The sequence below is a fragment of the Abramis brama genome, assembly GCF_963993115.1.
Source record: "Abramis brama genome assembly, chromosome: 25".
NCBI classification, from domain to species: Eukaryota; Metazoa; Chordata; class Actinopteri; order Cypriniformes; family Leuciscidae; genus Abramis; species Abramis brama.
In genome coordinates this window covers 11,228,984-11,250,925 of record NC_139987.1, presented here as the reverse complement: position 1 = coordinate 11,250,925, position 21,942 = coordinate 11,228,984, and the positions used below count along the sequence as shown (strand labels likewise).

Below are 21,942 nucleotides of genomic sequence, written 5' to 3'. Positions count from 1 at the left end.
TTGTGTACCAGGACAGTCGATTGGATATACATTTAAAACACTGTATGTGAACAACAATTTCTCGTATGAAATATACAGTCGAAATGTTTGTTGATGACAGGTTTTTAAATTTAGTCAATGAAAACGAAGAGAAAATGGAAAATGCATAGCATGAGGATAATATTAAAAAGAATAATCAAACAAAATAAAGGATGATCTACATTTTTTATCGGATATATATTTGGACTGTAACACTGCATGCTGACAACAATTTCTAATAAGAAATTACAGAAGAAATGTTTGTTAATAAATGGTTTTGATTTAGGAGTAACACTTTACAATAAGGTTTCATTAGTTAACATGAACTAATAATAAACTGCACTTCTATAGCATTTATTATTTGTTAACATTAGTTAATGCGCTGTGAAGTAACATGAACAAACAAGCTAACGTTGCACAGCATGTGGATACTTAAAGAAAAAAACAGAATCCCCTTTGATGAGCAGTTTTTACAATAAGCAACGGTTTCGCATATTGTTTTGTTATATGTTGATATATATTTGAATTGATGTAAAAATGTTTGAAGATTTGGTTTAATCTTGTATTTCTCATTAGCTAAAATGTTATTTTTGACTAAATTTAGATGCCATTAAAATTGACAAAAATGTATGACATGACAAAACTTAAAGGGGACCTGTTATGCAAAATTCACTTTTATACTGTTTTGAACATATATGAGTCCGCAGTGTGTGTACAAAACCACCCATATTGTGGTAAAAGTCCATGTCTCAAAAAAACAGTGTCTCAAAATGAGCCATTCAGGAATGTGCTCCAATGTAACGTCACACTGGAACATATATAGCAGTAGGTATACTGTGTATTACACTGCTGTCACTTTAATACACAGATCTAATATACACATGGCATGTCTTTTCTTGCTGTCTACTTTCACAGACCTAACCGACTGTGTTAGTGAACTCTTGAACTTGACAGTTTAAAGGTGCACTGTGTAATATTGAGGAGGGTCTGTTGACAGAAATGCAATATCATATACATAACTATGTTTTCAGTGGTGTATGAAGACCTTACTTAATGAGCCTTATTATAGAACTTATTACCTTAGAATGAGCCATTTCTATCTACATACACCGTGGGTCCCCTTTCATTGAAATGCACCGACATGTTTCTACAGTAGCCCTAAACGGACAAACGCGTTTCGTCAGTATGTTGTTCTTCGTGCAAAGAAGCTAGCTAAAGTCAGCGAATAAAACACTGACACAATGATGAACAGGTAAAAATAATATTCGCAATAACATATCATTTTAGTGAATAATTAAGTAAACCTAATTTCTTAATTTATCTTTGTAAAGAAACCTCATTGCTTAACTGGCTACTCTCTGCTGTCTCAGATGACGGCATCTTTTCCTGTCGGCCACCGTAACTTCTGTTGGTTGCAATTCGCAACCTCACCACTAGATGCCGCTAAAAATGACACAGTGCACCTTTAAGTGCAATAATATGTGGCAGAGAAATAAGTTTGATACTCATGGGACGCATGTCTGACAGCCAGCTTTCTGTGTGTGTGCTTCGGATGTGTACGCTCAGAATATTAGAAGTTTAAACTGATATGGCTTTAAAATGCATACAAATAAAAAAAAACTTTCATGATTATAAAGAACTGAAAAGTCTGGACAGGCTCCGCCCTCTTCTGGAAAGCTCATTTGCATTTAAAGATACATGCACGAAAACAGCATGTTTTTCCTTCCACTCAAAAATGTTCATTTACAACATGGTATGATCAATTATTTGTGAGGTATTTTGAGCTAAAAAAATCACCAACACATTCTAGGGACACTTGAGAATGATATTACATCTTGTAAAAAGTGGCATACTAGGTCCCCCTTTAAAACTAAATTTACAGGATATCTTTGTCAAAAGACAAACAAGAGCCACAAGTTATATATTTCTTCATATAGATGTGGATATAATAATTGTGAATAAAGTATATTATAATATTTAAATATTTCCAAAAACGTTGAAATTGAAACTGTAACAATAATATTGCTTAATGCTGGTCACATAATTTCATGCAATGACAGTTTTTCTTACAATCAGTAAGATTGGAGCAATACAGTTATTTGACCGTGTAACATTTTAATTTCCACTTCATTTTGTTAATAAACAATCTTAAAAGAAGTTTCTGGAAATTCAATTTGAGTTCACCTAATGCTCACACATCACGGAGGTGCAAAGAAATGACAAATTGGACAGATTGCCCCCGCAAACACTCTTAATAAAACAAAAACAGTAAATTAACATGATTATGTATGTTTGGGCATAAATCTTCTTTCTAAATCTTGTTGATTTAGAAGAAAAGAGACAAAACACCCATCTTTGTTGCATAACCTTGAATCTGTGGTTTATTTAGCAATAATTCAGCCATTGAAGCTCCATATGTCAGTCCCATAGTCCCACAGTCATCTGGCTTTAACAGATGATAGCTGTCCATTTGGAAGATCAAAAAGGAAGTGATGTGTATCCTCATCATGTCATGTCCTAAAAAAGCATTTTAAGTGCAAAACCCTTCATGTTTAGTCAAGGCAAGCATATTGTTCATTGTCACTGTAGGGAATTTAGAATACATTTTTAAAGTAAATCTTGTGCAATAGCATTTGCCAAGGAAAACTAGTTTCATGGTTCAAAATCCTTGGTAGTTCACTGTCACAGAATGCCATGAAATATTGCTCCATTCCATACAATATGTCAGACTTCAGATTGCATTTCGACCAAAAGGAGTTGTGACTCCGCATACCAGAGGGTTGAGAGTCATGCATGAAAATCAGATTCTTGGCATGATGTAGTCATTTTGTTTGGACTTTGTGTGGCAGCCAGCCGAACAGCTTCCTGCATAATTTCTTCCTCTTGATTTTGGCCTTGAACAGGCACTGATTCTCTGGGTGAGCCTGAGACTGAATCTGAGGCATAATCTCAGTCTGAGATTGAATCTGAGATATAATCTGATTCTGAGATTGAATCTGAGGCTGAATCTGAATCTGAGAGTGAGGCTGAATCCGAGATATAACCTGTGGCTGAGCCTGAGGCCGAGACTGAATCTGCGACGGCGAATGAGTTTGAATTTGAGACTGAGACTGGATTTGGCACTGAATCTGAGAAATAATCTGAGGCCGACTTTGAGTTTGACTCTCAGATTGACTTTGGGTCATAATGTTGGCATTTAGCTGGTGTAATTTGTGATTGTGAATGAGTAAGGTGAGTAAAGAAAGAGATTCTTCATATCCTTCTCTCCTCTCTGGGGATGGTGGACACAGACTCTGGAAGAGCTCCTTGAATCTTCTCTCCTGTTTCCGGAAGTCATACTCCACACTAGCCCAAAGAGTGAGTAAAAAAAGTGGGAGAGAGAGAAGAGAAAAGGTAGGGCGATAGAAACGAGAGCATTTCAAGTTACTTCTATTTCTCATAGTTCATGCTTCATAGTTATTTTTCCCTTTGGAATTAGATACATTTACACTATTGGTCAAAAGTTTGGGGTCAGTAAGATTTTTTTAAATGTTTTTGAAATAAGTCTCTTTTGCTCACCAAGGATGCATTTATTTGATTAAAATACAGTAAAAATAATAATATTGTGAATCATTATTACAATTTAAAAAAACTGTTTCCTACTATAATATGTAATTTATTCATGTGATGACAAAGCTGCATTATCAGCATCATTACTCCAGTCCTTTCCTCAATATCACACGATCTGTCAGAAATCATTCAAATATGCTCATTTGATGCTCAATAAACATTTATTATTATCGTCATTGTTGATAACACTTGTGCTGCTTCATAGTTTTTGAGGAAACTGTGACAAATTTTATATAATATTATATAATACATATAAAATAAAATAAATAGAATAACAAATGTTATTTTATTCTGTATACATTACATACTGTACAAATATATGTTTGTGTGTGTGTAATTGCAAGTCAAATGTGTTTTTTTTTGGTCTATTTTGTCTGTTATTTTCTCCCACTATCCATACATTAATAATAATACAAATATTATTATAAAATATTATTAATAAATGAATATGAATTTCTTTAATTCGTTAGTAGAAGAAAATATTGTGTCTATGAAAAGAAATAGAATATGAATCTAATTGTATCGAACTAGAAGACACACTAAGGTACAAAAGTTCATGCTTAAAGGGATAGTTCACCCAAAATTGAAAATTCTGTCATCATTTACTCACCCGTTTTTGTTCCAAGCCTGTATGTCATTCCTTCTTGTGACATTCCTTCACAAAAGAAGATAAGATAAGAACGTTGGGGTCCAACATTGGACCCCATTCACTTTTATAAAAAAATAAATAAAAAAAAAATAAAAACATTTGTCAGAATATCTTATTTTGTGCTTCACAGAAGAAAGAAGCCTTACAGGTTTGGAATGACATGAGGGTGAGTAAATTATGACAGGAATTTTGGGGGAACTATAGGTAATACGGTAATTACACACCATACCATAATTACCGTAATTACAAGATTTTAACGTGTAAAAAGCATGTGACCACTGCAGATTCATTTAGGCATTGATAGTGTTGCCATAGAAATGCATAATTCCTAGTCCGACGACGTTGACAGCTCAGAGTAGAATGTGTTGTCATCTTGAAATTACGGTAATTAAGACATGGTGTAAATGCAGCATATCTCTTTAAAATGGTTGGTAGTCTCACTGGGTGCTCTCACCTGTAGACAGCACATGCAGTCTTCTGACAGGTGGAGCAGTCACTAAGGTCTTGGCCAGTCCGAAAACATCGCCGTCTACATAAATAGAAAACATGCAAGGAAAAGAATTTTAAACAGCATTGTTTTAGAATGCCTTTGGCCTTGCACTCACATCCATAAATTCATTTAGAGCTCATTTACAGACCTTATTGACCTACGCTTGGATATAAAAACCAAATGTACATCAAATTAAACCACGACAACCTTCTTTTCCTGCCGCTCCGCTCTGAGAATTTCTCACAATTACCTTTAATACATCCAGCACGCCAGTCACACTTGTCTATTATCTGCTAATTTTTGAATAACTCTGTCTCTCACCCTTTGCTGAGTGCGTGGCTCATCTCCAGGTCCTGGATGCAGTTGAGAAGAGTAGTGACTCTTTCCTTGTTGGATTGCAGACTCTCCTCTACCATCTCTAGTCTACTCTTAGGGTCCCAACGACTGCCACAGTGAGGCGATGCAGGCAGCAACCGGACCGCAGAAGCCGGATGGTCGTGCTCTAGGGAACAGTGTTCATTTGGGACAGACCCAATTGCTTCAGAATGAGATTCCATTTGTGTTTTTGAGTTCTGGAGATTCCCTCCATTCTGTGAGTGCTGCTTAGGCAAAGTGCCTGACTGTATCAGAGGTGAGTTTTGGTTGGAGGCCACATTCAGGCCTCTGTTTTCACTGCCCCCCAATATGTATTTAAAAGTTGGCGCTTGCGGAGGTGCAGAAGAAGGTTTGGGAGGTCGACAAGCAGGGGTCACAGAAGGAGGTGGTTTGTTCGGAGGCTGAAGAAAGTGCTGTGAGCCATTGATCATTTGACGTTCTGGTTCTGCTGCCTTCATTTCAGTTTGTTTCTTTGACTCTGTGTCATTCCAAGACTTAAACTCATTACCATTGAGTGTTTTAGCTTGAGGAAAAGCTCTAGCGGAAGCGATGGCTAGTAATGAGGACTCAAGAGTGTCATTATTAAGCTGATTCAGGACAGAGCGTCTGAGAACTGTAGGCTCTGTCTGTCTATGTGGCGTTTTTGAATGAACACACAAAGCGCGCGGGGCAGCTTTGACCCCGGGGCTAGTTTGAGAACATTCTTTGGTGTACGTTTGCACCTCCACCTCAGTCTGAGTGGTGGTAAATGCATTTGAGAGGTTCTGATGGTTGATTGTTTGCGTCGTAAGTGTTGCTTTGTGATGGGTTGACATATTTGGGGCATGTGAAAACAAGCGAGTGTCATTTTGGCTTTTTGACTCAAGATAAGGATGTGACAGTGCGTGTTTATGTGCGGATATACCCTGCAGTGATGTTCCATTGGTGTTTGTTCGCTGAGTGGATGTGTGGGAAGCTTGCTTGTGCGTGTCGGCGGGCGAAAGAGTGCCGGTGTGTATTGACGCGTGACGTGATTCACCGTGAGGCCCTGAGAGTTTATGTGTGTGTGTTACCAGTGCAAAATGCAAACGTGAATCCGAGGGTGAGGATTCTGACTCTGTGTCAGCACAGATTTGCGTCCTGCTTTGAGGTTTAATGCCGAAATTTGTGTGTGAGCACATTGATGGTTTAGTGTGCGTGTCAAACTTGGACTCTAATCCATTAGGGAATTGAACCTGTTTGTGAAGGTTTGAAGCAGTGGGGGATATGACACCTTCATTCACACAATTCTGCACTATAGTTTGGTGTTTAACATTTGAATGTAAATGAAAACAGGTAGGAGATTTAGAAAGTGTACTTGTCTGATTCAATCGTGAGCAATTGCCATTTTGAAGTTTGGAGTTCTGTAGTGTGCTAGTTTGGGGGAATATCTGTGGTTTCAAAGTACTTTGCAAAGGTTTGATGTGTGTTTTATTTTGTGACTGGGTAGGCTCTGAGTGTGTGGGTGCAGCTTGGTTTTCTTGATTTGGACGTTTCTCATCAGGGTTTGGCTGGTGAGATGATCTTAAGTGGGTGTTCACATGTGGTATTCTGGTACTTGTCACCTGTGGGGCTGCTAGCTTCTCAGTTGGGCTGTTTTTGTGTGTTTTGGGAGGGTTAAGAGACACAGGTCTGCGGGGACAAGAGTTATGAGGTTTGTTATCGTTTGAGAGTGTGTTTACGACCTTTGTCGCAGCTCTATCCTCTTTCACGGTAACAGTGAGCGTGTGTGTATTTAGAGCGGATGAACAACCGGTATGATTAATGTGTGTGTCAGCACTAGATTCCCTCTTGACTGTGTGATGATTAGTGAGGTTTGATGCCTCACTCTGCTGAGCAGGCAGCAGAGATAATGGCCATTCCTTGTTTATATTCATGTTGAGATAAGAATGAAGGTTAGGGCTCATGGGGTGCTGCTCTGACTGTGTAACACTGCGTTCGGTGTGCCTTTCTATCTGCGTGTATTTCTGCACGTCACTCCCAGGGTAAAAAGGGGATGAATGTCTCGATTGGAGTCCTAGAGAACCAGCAGAAGTTGGAGGCGTGATCGCCCTGGATTGGCTGTGGAGTCCAGGAGGTTCTGTATTCTGCCTGCCCCCACAAGTGCTGCAGAAGGTCAAGAGAGGTCTATTAGGAGGTGAATGCAGAGGTAAAGTTTTTTTCTGTCCAGTTGTAGACTCCTTCCCTTCACTGATGTCACTGCTGATCCCGCCCATTACCTCAGAGTCAACCACACTCCCATTGGTGAAGTGACAATTCCGTCTCGGTTTTAGCCTGCTGTTAGCCACACCTCTTAACGGAGGACTGGTTCTGATTGGACGGTTATGGCACTGCACTTCTTCCCTGATGCTTTTACAAATATCCCTCTCCATCCCCTCAAAGGTCACACCCTTTTTTATTTTAGCCTCTAGACTTCTTCGTTTAATTATGATACTTCTTGTTTTTTCTTTCCCGCTATCTTCCTTTTTACCAGCCTCATTTAGGATGTTACCATTAGGTGGCATGATCACTGTTTTTTCTGATTGATTTCTACCAGTGTCCCTATGTTTAACGCCCAGCTGCAGTTGGTTGTTTCTCATTGCAGGTGATGTCTGAACACCGACGTTACAGTGATGAGTCAGTGCGAGGGCCGCCATACTACTGGTCCCATTTGCCACGGTCCTCCAGACACGTGTCCCCACAATGGCGGGCGCTCCGAGAACTGGCACCGGAGTGGTGTGATCAGCTGCCCGTCTACCCATCTCAAGTATAACTGGTCCAGGCAGACTTGAGTAGAAATCAATGCATTTGACGACTATGGTGCACCTGAGGTGGAAGGAGAAAGAGAACTCTTTAAAGTAAATAGACTGAAAAAGGCAGACAAAAGGTGAATAGATACATGACCTGACAATAGACCTGATACATGAGTCATACTTAAAAAAAACTGTGCCATTCTTGCTCTAAAAAAAATCTGAATTTATTTGTTTGTTTTCAGGTCTACATTTTTTCTAATTCTCAGAAAATTCTATTAATTATAAGAATAATGACATTTTTCTTATCTTTTGTGTCAACCCAGTTTAATTCAAAATGTTTTGGGGTTGTATGTGAAAAAATGGCAGTAATTAATTATATCAAATATTCTTGTGCTTTGTGCCAAGTATAATATTTATCTGTTAAAATGCATGTTTTTTCCCATAACAGAGAAAGATTGAACTAGATGAGGCCAGTATAAGTATAAACATAAAAAAAAAATAAAAAAAATATGGACTTTAAGAGAAATGGCGCTCTGTTTGAATTATGTGTTATGACGTCACTCTCTTAAATATGTCAGAAATGCATTAAGTATTTTAGGAAAAACAATCTATAGTGTAAGCAAGATTTCAATAAACTCTGGTTAGTCAAATATATATATATATATACATAAACATGTTTTATATAACCCATTGTAAATGTAATGCGGATGAAAGGTGATGTGAATAGTTATATTCAGATAAAAAAAAACAAAAAAACTTTTAAACAAAATTAAAGTTTTATTTGTTTGAAAACTTCATTTGCATTACATACTTTTCAGAGTCGAATCCATCAGATAATGCGACTAAGTTCAGTATTCTGTAAATGATATCATTAGTCAGGGGACACACATTCATGTAGCACTAATGGCACTGTTTTCTGACAATGACCCACATACAAAAACTGCAAACTATAAACCATCTGCTACCGCCTGCAGTTAGTTTTGAAATGAATACATTATATCAAGACATTAAATAAAAATGTAAAATTGGGGTGCAATCTATTATGAGGTGTATGATGCAAAAAAAAACAAACAAAAAAAAACCCCTCATGCTTCATATAATAAAACTCATATTCATATAATGCTTCAATAACAACTGTGCTGATTTCAGAGCACAAGACCTCATAACAGAATGTACAAAAGACTTTCCTGCCTAAACCACATGAATCCAATTTGGAAAGAGTAAGCAAAAAGATGAGAGAGAACAGGGTGAAATCAAAGGAACAGAGTGATATCAAACAGAGAGAGAGAGAAAGAGAGTAAAAGTGCGCTCTAACACATTCAGATTCCATTACCTCTGATCTATATATTCAGAAAACTAATACGTACAGTTTCCAGAAATATAGGGAAAGTGTGGTCTGTTTGCTCTGAGTTAAACTGTGTCAACCTGAGTGCGTGTGTGTGTGTGTGTGTGTGTGTGTGTGTGACTAATTAAATATTTCACACACTGACACACGTTTTGTTCTGCTCTGACCTGACTCTCTCTCCTTTCCGCTGTTACACCTGGACCCCCTCCAGCCAGGCTCGGCTGCACTCTCTCTCATTCAACACACCTTGGGCACCTTGATAATTTGCCTGACAAAGAGGGTGTTAATCAGCGACTGACAGTAAATTTTCTAACGAACCACTCTAATAAGTGGCTGTTATAAAAAATGTGTGTGTGTGTGTGTGTCATTTTGCGTACATTTTAGGGACCAAATGTCCTCAAAAGGAAAGTGCGAACTCCACCTATGTGGAGACCAGCTCATGTGGAACGATGCTAAATATCATACTCAATCTAATGTATACTAATGTAATGTATACTAATGTATTAATAGATATGTTTTCAAAAACAGAAGAAAAGTTGCACTTTGTTGCACATGAATTGTTTCTTGTACTTGAAAAATTTCGACTGCACACTTAACAAAGATACAGATTAAAAAGTCTAATAAAAATATTTAAAAAAAATAAATATATATATATATATATATATATATATATATATATATATATATATATATATATGTTTATATGTTGTACATGTTTATATCTAAAATATTTTTCTATTTATTTGTTATGTTATGATGTTATTATATATGTAGCCTATATAACATATATAAAAAAATTTTTTTTATAATATATATATATATATATATATATATACATACATATATATATATACAGTGAGGAAAATAAGTATTTGAACACCCTGCTATTTTGCAAGTTCTCCCACTTGGAAATCATGGAGGGGTCTGAAATTGTCATCGTAGGTGCATGTCCACTGTGAGAGACTTAATCTAAAAAAAAAAATCCAGAAATAACAATGTATGATTTTTTAACTATTTATTTGTATGATACAGCTGCAAATAAGTTTTTGAACACCTGTCTATCAGCTAGAATTCTGACCCTCAAAGACCTGTTAGTCTGCCTTTAAAATGTCCACCTCCACTCCATTTATTATCCTAAATTAGATGCACCTGTTTGAGGTCGTTAGCTGCATAAAGACACCTGTCCACCCCATACAATCAGTAAGAATCCAACTACTAACATGGCCAAGACCAAAGAGCTGTCCAAAGACACTAGAGACAAAATTGTACACCTCCACAAGGCTGGAAAGGGCTACGGGGAAATTGCCAAGCAGCTTGGTGAAAAAAGGTCCACTGTTGGAGCAATCATTAGAAAATGGAAGAAGCTAAACATGACTGTCAGTCTCCCTCGGACTGGGGCTCCATGCAAGATCTCACCTCGTGGGGTCTCAATGATCCTAAGAAAGGTGAGAAATCAGCCCAGAACTACACGGGAGGAGCTGGTCAATGACCTGAAAAGAGCTGGGACCACCGTTTCCAAGGTTACTGTTGGTAATACACTAAGACGTCATGGTTTGAAATCATGCATGGCACGGAAGGTTCCCCTGCTTAAACCAGCACATGTCAAGGCCCGTCTTAAGTTTGCCAATGACCATTTGGATGATCCAGAGGAGTCATGGGAGAAAGTCATGTGGTCAGATGAGACCAAAATAGAACTTTTTGGTCATAATTCCACTAAACGTGTTTGGAGGAAGAAGAATGATGAGTACCATCCCAAGAACACCATCCCTACTGTGAAGCATGGGGGTGGAAGCATCATGCTTTGGGGGTGTTTTTCTGCACATGGGACAGGGCGACTGCACTGTATTAAGGAGAGGATGACCGGGGCCATGTATTGCGAGATTTTGGGGAACAACCTCCTTCCCTCAGTTAGAGCATTGAAGATGGGTCGAGGCTGGGTCTTCCAACATGACAATGACCCGAAGCACACAGCCAGGATAACCAAGGAGTGGCTCTGTAAGAAGCATATCAAGGTTCTGGCGTGGCCTAGCCAGTCTCCAGACCTAAACCCAATAGAGAATCTTTGGAGGGAGCTCAAACTCCGTGTTTCTCAGCGACAGCCCAGAAACCTGACTGATCTAGAGAAGATCTGTGTGGAGGAGTGGGCCAAAATCCCTCCTGCAGTGTGTGCAAACCTGGTGAAAAACTACAGGAAACGTTTGACCTCTGTAATTGCAAACAAAGGCTACTGTACCAAATATTAACATTGATTTTCTCAGGTGTTCAAATACTTATTTGCAGCTGTATCATACAAATAAATAGATACAGCTATACAAATAAATAAATACAAAGAACTTGCAAAATAGCAGGGTGTTCAAATACTTATTTTCCTCACTGTGTATATATATATATATATATATATATATATATATATATATATATATATATTTTTTATTTTTATTTTTTTTTTATTTTTTTTCATACTCACTTTTTACTCCACTATCTTTATTCAGTGTGTGGAGAGTAGTTTAGAATGAATGCAAGTTTAAAAAATCTGAAGGGTTTGTTAAAGGTTGGATCATTACCTCAGGGTAAAACATTATAAAAATGGAAAGTTTTGCTCCATGATAGAAAAACAAACATGTCATGTACATATGTATGAATGTATGTGTTTTTAAAAATATATCATCATGACATGAATAAATGGAATCATGGGACTTTGAAGTGTCACGATAAACTATACTGTGACTGTGAGCCAAACCTCGTCGCTTTCCGTCATCACTTACTGTTTCGCCATCACATTTCCAGCGAACACACACACACATTCCCTCAGCCCCCAGCCTTGAATGTGCAAACATTTCAGATCATCTTGCTGTTCATTCCCCCTAGCATCTCTCTTTCTTGATGTTCTGTTGTGGATGTCAAGCTGACCCCTCTGGGTGGCACCAGGCTGTGGCACCACACATGTCAACAGCCTGAAGTCAGTCTAGGAAAGATTGTAGTCTATGAAGCACAAGACTCACAGTCTTTCCTTCAGAAATCACAACAATCATGCAGCCTTTTATTGCAGTGAGAAAAAAAGGGAAATGGGATCAGTAAATGTTGCGAGCAGGATTCAAACTGGTATCGCCACAGCTCATGCACTAACCGCTATGCCACGGCTCTGGCACAACAACTAACCGATTTTAATCAGTATCAATGTTACATCATGCAGAAATCCGATAAAGACCACAACACAAACAATAGACTTTTATTTTGTACATACACAAGCTCCTACCTTCAGTTACATCCCGAGACGCAAACCTCAGAGCTTCCTGGCATGTTGCAGGCATTTGTTTCTGTAGGTTTCAGTATCCACGAGAGGTCTTGTTGTCCAGTAAGTGGGTGCAGTGAAGAGACACTAAGATGACTCAAATCCACACATACGCTTGTGTTGAAACAGCACCTGCCTTGGCAGTCACTCCTCTAGCCCTCCGCAGACAGTGATCATCCTCCCTCAGAGGCTGTTTGCTTCTCTCCAGAGGCGTCTGCTTTTTATTTGTTTTGATTTGCTCTCACCTTCACTTGCTGAGGCAGCAAGCACAAAGATGCATTGATCTGTGTCCTCAGCCTTGCGCACTCTCTCTATTCCTCTGTCTCTCTCGCTTTCTCTCTCTCTCTCTCTCACACACACACACACACACTCTGAGTCACTCTTCCTGTCTGTCCCTGACCCTCTCTCGTTGTCTCACCCTCTTTCACATATGCATATCCAGTGCTGGGTCAAAGGCATCCTAAATTCAGCGGTGGAGAGAGAGAGAGAGAGAGAGAGAGGGAGAGAGAGAGAGAGAGAGAGAGAGAGAGAGAGAGAGAGTTCTGCATGCCAAGGGGCCGTTTGAAAATTACCAACATAATAGAAAAGCAGATTGATGGATGTAGTTAAGGGATGTTTGAATTTTTACATGAAATAAAATTTCCACTATAAAATAAAAAAATGCATATTTGTATTAAAACTGCTGTAGGTAGGGAAATGCAAATAAAATAGTAGAAATAAGGAAAAAATAAAATCAATGTTATTATGGGGACGTTCGGATAAAGCGTCTCTTCTGTGTAATACAATGTGATTTCTATTATTCTAAAACTGCTGTAGGAAAGGAAATGCATAAATAACTTTTAAAGTTCATGTTATTTTGAGCATGGGCAGATTTCTACAGATAATATATAAGAGTTTCACATCATATTAATTTAAAGGTTAGTTTAGACCAGTTTAACTGAGCCCACTTGACCGTCTCAAACATTTGTTTAAAGTTCTCAAAGTAAATGTCAAAAAAAGAAAAAAGAAAAAAGAAAAAAAAGGATGTCCATAATTTTGCTGATGTTATTTTTTAAATCTATAATCTACAGGATTTTTTTTATTTACTTTGTATTGTTACTTATTATAAATAGCCAAAATAGCTTATTTAGCAATATATATTTTTCACTACATGTTCATAGTTTAAAAGCTAAACACTAGATGTCACCATTTAACAACAATATGACCAGAGTTTCTGCAGATCACGCAGACAAATGTAATTCACTAAAACCACTGGAATATCCCTATTCAGTCTTTTTCAATGATTCTGTTATGTTTCATAATACTAAAATATTATTATCACATACCTTACAACAGTAAACAATGCAGATTTGTTTTACTCTTCTTTTAATCTATCTAACACTAAGAGGGAGTGATTGCTTTTGAAAGGATTAATTTCCGATAACTATGTTTTCAAACTCATCCTAGGCCGTTTGTCTGAGTCTCACTAATTTTATTTATAGTATTTATTGTAATATTGAGGTGTTTTATGGTAGTTGGTAATTTTGATTTTAGAAAATTAATCTTGTGATCGCTCTCCTCACAAATCAACTGGTTCTTATTTTTGACATGTAGATATTGAGGACTAGTGCATCTTTGAGCCAACATTCAGCATGAGTAAAATATTTAAATACTGTTCAAATCTGATAGACCTACTCTTTATTCAAGTGCTATTGTAATTGATAACTTGTAACTAATCATTTTCACTAGTCATTTTCACTAGTAAAGTATTTCTACTTTAAAAAGAATGGTGTATACTTTCTACACCTCTGCAAAATTGGGTTTGCAAAAGTTTAGAATTTAAGTTGTTATAATTTTTGATTCGTTTAATCGTTGTGATGTAGGCTGTTATATTTTTTTGGGTGTGGCTCATATTTACTAATATGTTTTGTGAATGCAATGTCCACACTTGTTGTAGTTGTTACACATGAACAACAGGACAGTCTGTGAAAACATGCCAAATTGCGGGGTCATTGATCTCAAGGTGAACACATTAACAGTGTCTGATATATAGTTTATAAATAACTTGGATCTGTTCATTAATTGTATTCATTTTGAAGTGTGAGAGATGACAGATGACAGTTGTTTGGCCCAAGTTCATGACAAGGAGCTCTGGGGCCACAGTGGATCAAAAGAAAGCTCAAAACAGATACTCAAATAATAGCCTATCATTTGAAATTATATAATTTGCTTTTTTATGTATATCGAGGTCTGTATATATAGCCGCGCAAAGCAGTGTTTGACACTTTAATGCGAATGAGAAACAGTGCGGGAACTGATGGATTTTTTTAAAAGAGTTGTTACAGATTGCTGCTTACACACAGAATCCTTACTTAGTCACACAATTTCTGAAACCTGACACTCAAACACCAGAACCACACACCAAATCTGCAAAACCATACACTAGTTCTCTGCCTTCGACTCAGTTTTCAATTTCATAAAACACTTTTTGCAAACACACAATTCTCTGTGTAGCATACAAACATCTAACAGGAAGTATCTTGTTTTCCTTTTTTTCAAACACAACCTGTCAAATTGCCACAATAATTCATCAGTGCCTCACACTAACTCATCACATGTGCAACCACTCATTGCTTTACTTACTGCAACACCAACCAATCATGGCTTTAGGCCGAAGGTCAAGTTGTAGGTTTTTCCGACTGTGTAATACTGTTTTCACAACCACAAATGGGTTCAAAGTTTGGGTTCAAACTTGCTTTTGTGTTTACTGTGAATTTTTCAACATCTCTCTGCCAATTACTTAAAATCTTGTACAGAAATGTACATAGGAGCTCAAGAAAGAAGAGCTTTAGGTTTTGAATAACTGTGTGTATATGATATACAGTATCCAAAAAGATATTATGGCAAAGGTGTTTGCAACGTAAGACAAATGTTTGCTTTTGAGATGTGTTCGTGATATTTTGAATGCAGTGCTTCATTTACCATGAGATGTGAGGCATTTTGCATTTTGTGTGTGCAACTCTTGGATTTGTGTGTAAAGTTTTGAAAAAAAAAAAGAGGCAAAGTTTTGAAAATGTGTGTAAGCAGTTGAAAAAACATTGACATTGATTTTTCAAGTTTGCCGGATATGATTCAATATGCTGTCCATTTAAAATGAAGAGACCATTTTATTAGATTATATATATTATAAAATTTCTATAAGACACACTTATTTACTGTTGTGGTATTAATAATAAAACAAACACTTAGGCTATGTGTTCAACTGCAAGCATAAGTAATCATAGACAGCACATTCTCATATAACCTGACAGCAACTCAGAAGCAACTGGAGCACAACAATCATTCCATTTATTATTAACAACTTTTTTTGTGTTGTATTTGTGCACTGCAGTATTATACTATATTATTATTTGCACTAAAACATTACATGATTTATTTACTGTTTTAGCTTCAGTTGTACAACACAATACTGTTATTTAATAATACAAATCATATTGATATATTTATAAAGAGTATAATAATAACATTAAATTATTATTATTATTATTATATTTTTAAGCAGATACAGAGGTTTTTAGTCATGTAAAATTTAGTTAATGCAAACAAAAGCATGCAAAATCATTATAGTTACTGACTTTTTCATGGTACAGTATCAGATTACAGCATGAGTATAATTGTGAATTTTCTGAGAGCAATCAGTTATGAAGATTGTAGTTATTTAATTCAAAAGTAAAGTAGTAAGAGCACAGATAAGTGAATTTGTATTTTGTTAGAGAATGAACATCCAGAAGATCAATAAAAGCGTCCATGTTTTGTCAGTGTTCAGTGGTCGATCACTATAATGGGTAAATGAGGAATCCACTGAAAGTGCTGAGGTTATCTGGACTGTCATAGATGGCGTAACCTGGGAGGAGCTTCATGCAAACTTCATCACCCACTTCCAGCTGCAGGACAGCTCCATTTGATGCATATTGGTGCTGAATGTGTTGAAGATATTGACCCACTGACACAATTTTCTGCCCATTTTTATATAAAAATGCACCCGCTGACTGGTTGATTCGATTACCACATATAGTGAATCTGAAGTAGTAGACTCCTTTAACTGGTGCCTTGAAGAGACCTGCCATTGACAAAACCGTCAGATCAAATGTAAAATGGGTCTGATAAAAAGGAAAGACATTGGCTATAGCTTAAAGTACCTGTTGTTGGGTTGTAGTTGTTACCAATATTTGTGAAGACGTTGTTGAATGCCAATGTGATCTCAGTAGACTGGGGACCTAAATGGCCACGGATCCCCAAGTCAGCTGAAAATGCCACTTTAGGTTGTTCTGTGAACAGAAAATTATTTCAAACCCAAATTAAAAACACATGTTCAGAGTTCTATTTACTATGCATTAAATGCTGACTGTAAATACATTAAATGTTTAAATAAAAAAGGAACATTTTATTACCTGCATTTTCTCTCTTTAATTCTTCCAGCTGGGTTTCACTGACCTTCATGTGCTCATTCAGCCCTAAAATTTGTCAAATCATTAATTCTATATAATAGCTGAAAATATATATATTTAATATTATTTAAAGGAGCATAGGATGCATTTCCTACGTGAAATAAAGCTCTGCATTATTTTTTCCTCCCACATCGGAACATATCAAGCTTCTTAATAAGGCATTTTAATTGTAATTTTCACAGATTTTGTTTGATTCCATTTTGAAAACTGGGCAGCATCTAAATACACTTTTGAGTACCTGCATTCTCTTTCTTCAGCTCCAGTATTTGTTCTGCCATTTCTATAAAACAGTATGAGTCTATTTATTTAAATGACTTATTTAATGTTGCTTTGTATAGTGTTTTTTGAATCCGTTATTTTAAAGATAAGTATTTAAAGGATGACAGAAAAAGCAACCACTACTAACTTGAATTGTCGTTCATCACCATATCCAACTTGACTCTGAGCTCCACCATCATGTCTCTTACATCTCTCACCTCATTCCAGATGTTTGGCTGGCAGTTTTCTTCTTCCACATCAGTTTGTCCATCAGTGAGTGACAGACAGCACAGCATCAGCAGAGCAATACTCACCTTCATCCTGGTAGTCAGAGACAGAAACTCTTGGGTTTATGAAAATAACACATATATAGCTTTTGGACTTTGAGGTAGTTAATCATTACAGTTTATTATTGACACAGATATTTCGCATCCAATTAAATTGCAGAAAGTAACAGGAAGGGTAAAGTTCTGTTTCTGTTTCTCAAAAGGGCTTTTGAGTTTGTAACTGCATGGCTAAAAAGCATATAGAATAATTTCTCTAAATCGACAAAAAGAAAAATCTAAATAAATATAATATTTCTCTTTTCCTTTTTGTTTCCTTCCTATTTAAATTTCATAAAAAAATGGCTTTTTCAAAATTGAAATTGAAATTGAAATTGAAATTGAAATGTATTAGGTATGCTTACTATGCATAGTAAAATTGAAAGCATATCCCTCTCCAGCTCATTACTCTCACAACCCAATTTATTTCCAGAAGTTTTGCTGTAATTTTGGCACCTCAGAACAGCAGAGTGAAAATATAATATAATATAAATATATATTATATCATATATTTAATATAATATAAATATAATATAATATATATATTATTTTTTAAATAATTGTATATATATATATATATATATACATATATACATTTTTTGTGCTTTTTTTGCTTTCTTTTTTTTTTGCTTTCTGAATGTTATTGACACATTTCTCATCTGTGAACACATTAACAGTGTCTGATATATAGTTTATAAATAACTTGGATCTGTTCATTAATTGTATTCATTTTGAAGTGTGAGAGATGACAGATGACAGTTGTTTGGCCCAAGTTCATGACAAGGAGCTCTGGGGCCACAGTGGATCAAAAGAAAGCTCAAAACAGATACTCAAATAATAGCCTATCATTTGAAATTATATAATTTGCTTTTTTATGTATATCGAGGTCTGTATATATAGCCGCGCAAAGCAGTGTTTGACACTTTAATGCGAATGAGAAACAGTGCGGGAACTGATGGATTTTTTTAAAAGAGTTGTTACAGATTGCTGCTTACACACAGAATCCTTACTTAGTCACACAATTTCTGAAACCTGACACTCAAACACCAGAACCACACACCAAATCTGCAAAACCATACACTAGTTCTCTGCCTTCGACTCAGTTTTCAATTTCATAAAACACTTTTTGCAAACACACAATTCTCTGTGTAGCATACAAACATCTAACAGGAAGTATCTTGTTTTCCTTTTTTTCAAACACAACCTGTCAAATTGCCACAATAATTCATCAGTGCCTCACACTAACTCATCACATGTGCAACCACTCATTGCTTTACTTACTGCAACACCAACCAATCATGGCTTTAGGCCGAAGGTCAAGTTGTAGGTTTTTCCGACTGTGTAATACTGTTTTCACAACCACAAATGGGTTCAAAGTTTGGGTTCAAACTTGCTTTTGTGTTTACTGTGAATTTTTCAACATCTCTCTGCCAATTACTTAAAATCTTGTACAGAAATGTACATAGGAGCTCAAGAAAGAAGAGCTTTAGGTTTTGAATAACTGTGTGTATATGATATACAGTATCCAAAAAGATATTATGGCAAAGGTGTTTGCAACGTAAGACAAATGTTTGCTTTTGAGATGTGTTCGTGATATTTTGAATGCAGTGCTTCATTTACCATGAGATGTGAGGCATTTTGCATTTTGTGTGTGCAACTCTTGGATTTGTGTGTAAAGTTTTGAAAAAAAAAAAGAGGCAAAGTTTTGAAAATGTGTGTAAGCAGTTGAAAAAACATTGACATTGATTTTTCAAGTTTGCCGGATATGATTCAATATGCTGTCCATTTAAAATGAAGAGACCATTTTATTAGATTATATATATTATAAAATTTCTATAAGACACACTTATTTACTGTTGTGGTATTAATAATAAAACAAACACTTAGGCTATGTGTTCAACTGCAAGCATAAGTAATCATAGACAGCACATTCTCATATAACCTGACAGCAACTCAGAAGCAACTGGAGCACAACAATCATTCCATTTATTATTAACAACTTTTTTTGTGTTGTATTTGTGCACTGCAGTATTATACTATATTATTATTTGCACTAAAACATTACATGATTTATTTACTGTTTTAGCTTCAGTTGTACAACACAATACTGTTATTTAATAATACAAATCATATTGATATATTTATAAAGAGTATAATAATAACATTAAATTATTATTATTATTATTATTATATTTTTAAGCAGATACAGAGGTTTTTAGTCATGTAAAATTTAGTTAATGCAAACAAAAGCATGCAAAATCATTATAGTTACTGACTTTTTCATGGTACAGTATCAGATTACAGCATGAGTATAATTGTGAATTTTCTGAGAGCAATCAGTTATGAAGATTGTAGTTATTTAATTCAAAAGTAAAGTAGTAAGAGCACAGATAAGTGAATTTGTATTTTGTTAGAGAATGAACATCCAGAAGATCAATAAAAGCGTCCATGTTTTGTCAGTGTTCAGTGGTCGATCACTATAATGGGTAAATGAGGAATCCACTGAAAGTGCTGAGGTTATCTGGACTGTCATAGATGGCGTAACCTGGGAGGAGCTTCATGCAAACTTCATCACCCACTTCCAGCTGCAGGACAGCTCCATTTGATGCATATTGGTGCTGAATGTGTTGAAGATATTGACCCACTGACACAATTTTCTGCCCATTTTTATATAAAAATGCACCCGCTGACTGGTTGATTCGATTACCACATATAGTGAATCTGAAGTAGTAGACTCCTTTAACTGGTGCCTTGAAGAGACCTGCCATTGACAAAACCGTCAGATCAAATGTAAAATGGGTCTGATAAAAAGGAAAGACATTGGCTATAGCTTAAAGTACCTGTTGTTGGGTTGTAGTTGTTACCAATATTTGTGAAGACGTTGTTGAATGCCAATGTGATCTCAGTAGACTGGGGACCTAAATGGCCACGGATCCCCAAGTCAGCTGAAAATGCCACTTTAGGTTGTTCTGTGAACAGAAAATTATTTCAAACCCAAATTAAAAACACATGTTCAGAGTTCTATTTACTATGCATTAAATGCTGACTGTAAATACATTAAATGTTTAAATAAAAAAGGAACATTTTATTACCTGCATTTTCTCTCTTTAATTCTTCCAGCTGGGTTTCACTGACCTTCATGTGCTCATTCAGCCCTAAAATTTGTCAAATCATTAATTCTATATAATAGCTGAAAATATATATATTTAATATTATTTAAAGGAGCATAGGATGCATTTCCTACGTGAAATAAAGCTCTGCATTATTTTTTCCTCCCACATCGGAACATATCAAGCTTCTTAATAAGGCATTTTAATTGTAATTTTCACAGATTTTGTTTGATTCCATTTTGAAAACTGGGCAGCATCTAAATACACTTTTGAGTACCTGCATTCTCTTTCTTCAGCTCCAGTATTTGTTCTGCCATTTCTATAAAACAGTATGAGTCTATTTATTTAAATGACTTATTTAATGTTGCTTTGTATAGTGTTTTTTGAATCCGTTATTTTAAAGATAAGTATTTAAAGGATGACAGAAAAAGCAACCACTACTAACTTGAATTGTCGTTCATCACCATATCCAACTTGACTCTGAGCTCCACCATCATGTCTCTTACATCTCTCACCTCATTCCAGATGTTTGGCTGGCAGTTTTCTTCTTCCACATCAGTTTGTCCATCAGTGAGTGACAGACAGCACAGCATCAGCAGAGCAATACTCACCTTCATCCTGGTAGTCAGAGACAGAAACTCTTGGGTTTATGAAAATAACACATATATAGCTTTTGGACTTTGAGGTAGTTAATCATTACAGTTTATTATTGACACAGATATTTCGCATCCAATTAAATTGCAGAAAGTAACAGGAAGGGTAAAGTTCTGTTTCTGTTTCTCAAAAGGGCTTTTGAGTTTGTAACTGCATGGCTAAAAAGCATATAGAATAATTTCTCTAAATCGACAAAAAGAAAAATCTAAATAAATATAATATTTCTCTTTTCCTTTTTGTTTCCTTCCTATTTAAATTTCATAAAAAAATGGCTTTTTCAAAATTGAAATTGAAATTGAAATTGAAATTGAAATTGAAATGTATTAGGTATGCTTACTATGCATAGTAAAATTGAAAGCATATCCCTCTCCAGCTCATTACTCTCACAACCCAATTTATTTCCAGAAGTTTTGCTGTAATTTTGGCACCTCAGAACAGCAGAGTGAAAATATAATATAATATAAATATATATTATATCATATATTTAATATAATATAAATATAAATATAATATAATATATATATTATTTTTTAAAATAATTTTATATATACATATATACATTTTTTTGTGCTTTTTTTGCTT

General features: G+C 35.9%; 3 protein-coding genes across 6 annotated transcripts; all 3 read right to left on the bottom strand.

Moving 5' to 3' along the window:
• Positions 1–214: 214 nt before the first annotated feature.
• Positions 215–12,954, bottom strand: LOC311076313 (uncharacterized protein). Of its 4 annotated transcripts, XM_084104409.1 has the most exons (6): positions 12,493–12,954; positions 12,002–12,201; positions 5,088–7,964; positions 4,731–4,805; positions 4,238–4,282; positions 215–3,363 (listed from the first exon to the last, which is right to left on the bottom strand). In XM_084104409.1, exons 2-6 carry the CDS (start codon positions 12,010–12,012, stop codon positions 2,841–2,843), a joined length of 3,531 nt encoding a protein of 1,176 aa, XP_083960535.1. In that variant the 5' UTR covers positions 12,013–12,201; positions 12,493–12,954; the 3' UTR covers positions 215–2,840. The 4 variants fall into 4 exon arrangements, with proteins under 4 accessions (XP_083960535.1, XP_083960536.1, XP_083960537.1 ...); XM_084104410.1 differs by lacking the exon at positions 4,238–4,282; XM_084104411.1 differs by lacking the exon at positions 12,002–12,201 and having other exon boundaries at positions 12,493–12,928.
• A 2,876-nt stretch (positions 12,955–15,830) lies between these two features.
• LOC311076140 (cerebellin-1-like) lies at positions 15,831–17,627 on the bottom strand. Its single transcript, XM_084104067.1, has 5 exons — positions 17,422–17,627; positions 17,254–17,295; positions 16,959–17,021; positions 16,707–16,835; positions 15,831–16,627 (listed from the first exon to the last, which is right to left on the bottom strand). Exons 1-5 carry the CDS (start codon positions 17,591–17,593, stop codon positions 16,344–16,346), a joined length of 690 nt encoding a protein of 229 aa, XP_083960193.1. The 5' UTR covers positions 17,594–17,627; the 3' UTR covers positions 15,831–16,343.
• Positions 17,628–19,813: 2,186 nt separating this feature from the next.
• Positions 19,814–21,357, bottom strand: LOC311076697 (cerebellin-1-like). The gene is made up of 5 exons (XM_084105088.1): positions 21,152–21,357; positions 20,984–21,025; positions 20,689–20,751; positions 20,437–20,565; positions 19,814–20,357 (listed from the first exon to the last, which is right to left on the bottom strand). Exons 1-5 carry the CDS (start codon positions 21,321–21,323, stop codon positions 20,074–20,076), a joined length of 690 nt encoding a protein of 229 aa, XP_083961214.1. The 5' UTR covers positions 21,324–21,357; the 3' UTR covers positions 19,814–20,073.
• Positions 21,358–21,942: the final 585 nt, after the last annotated feature.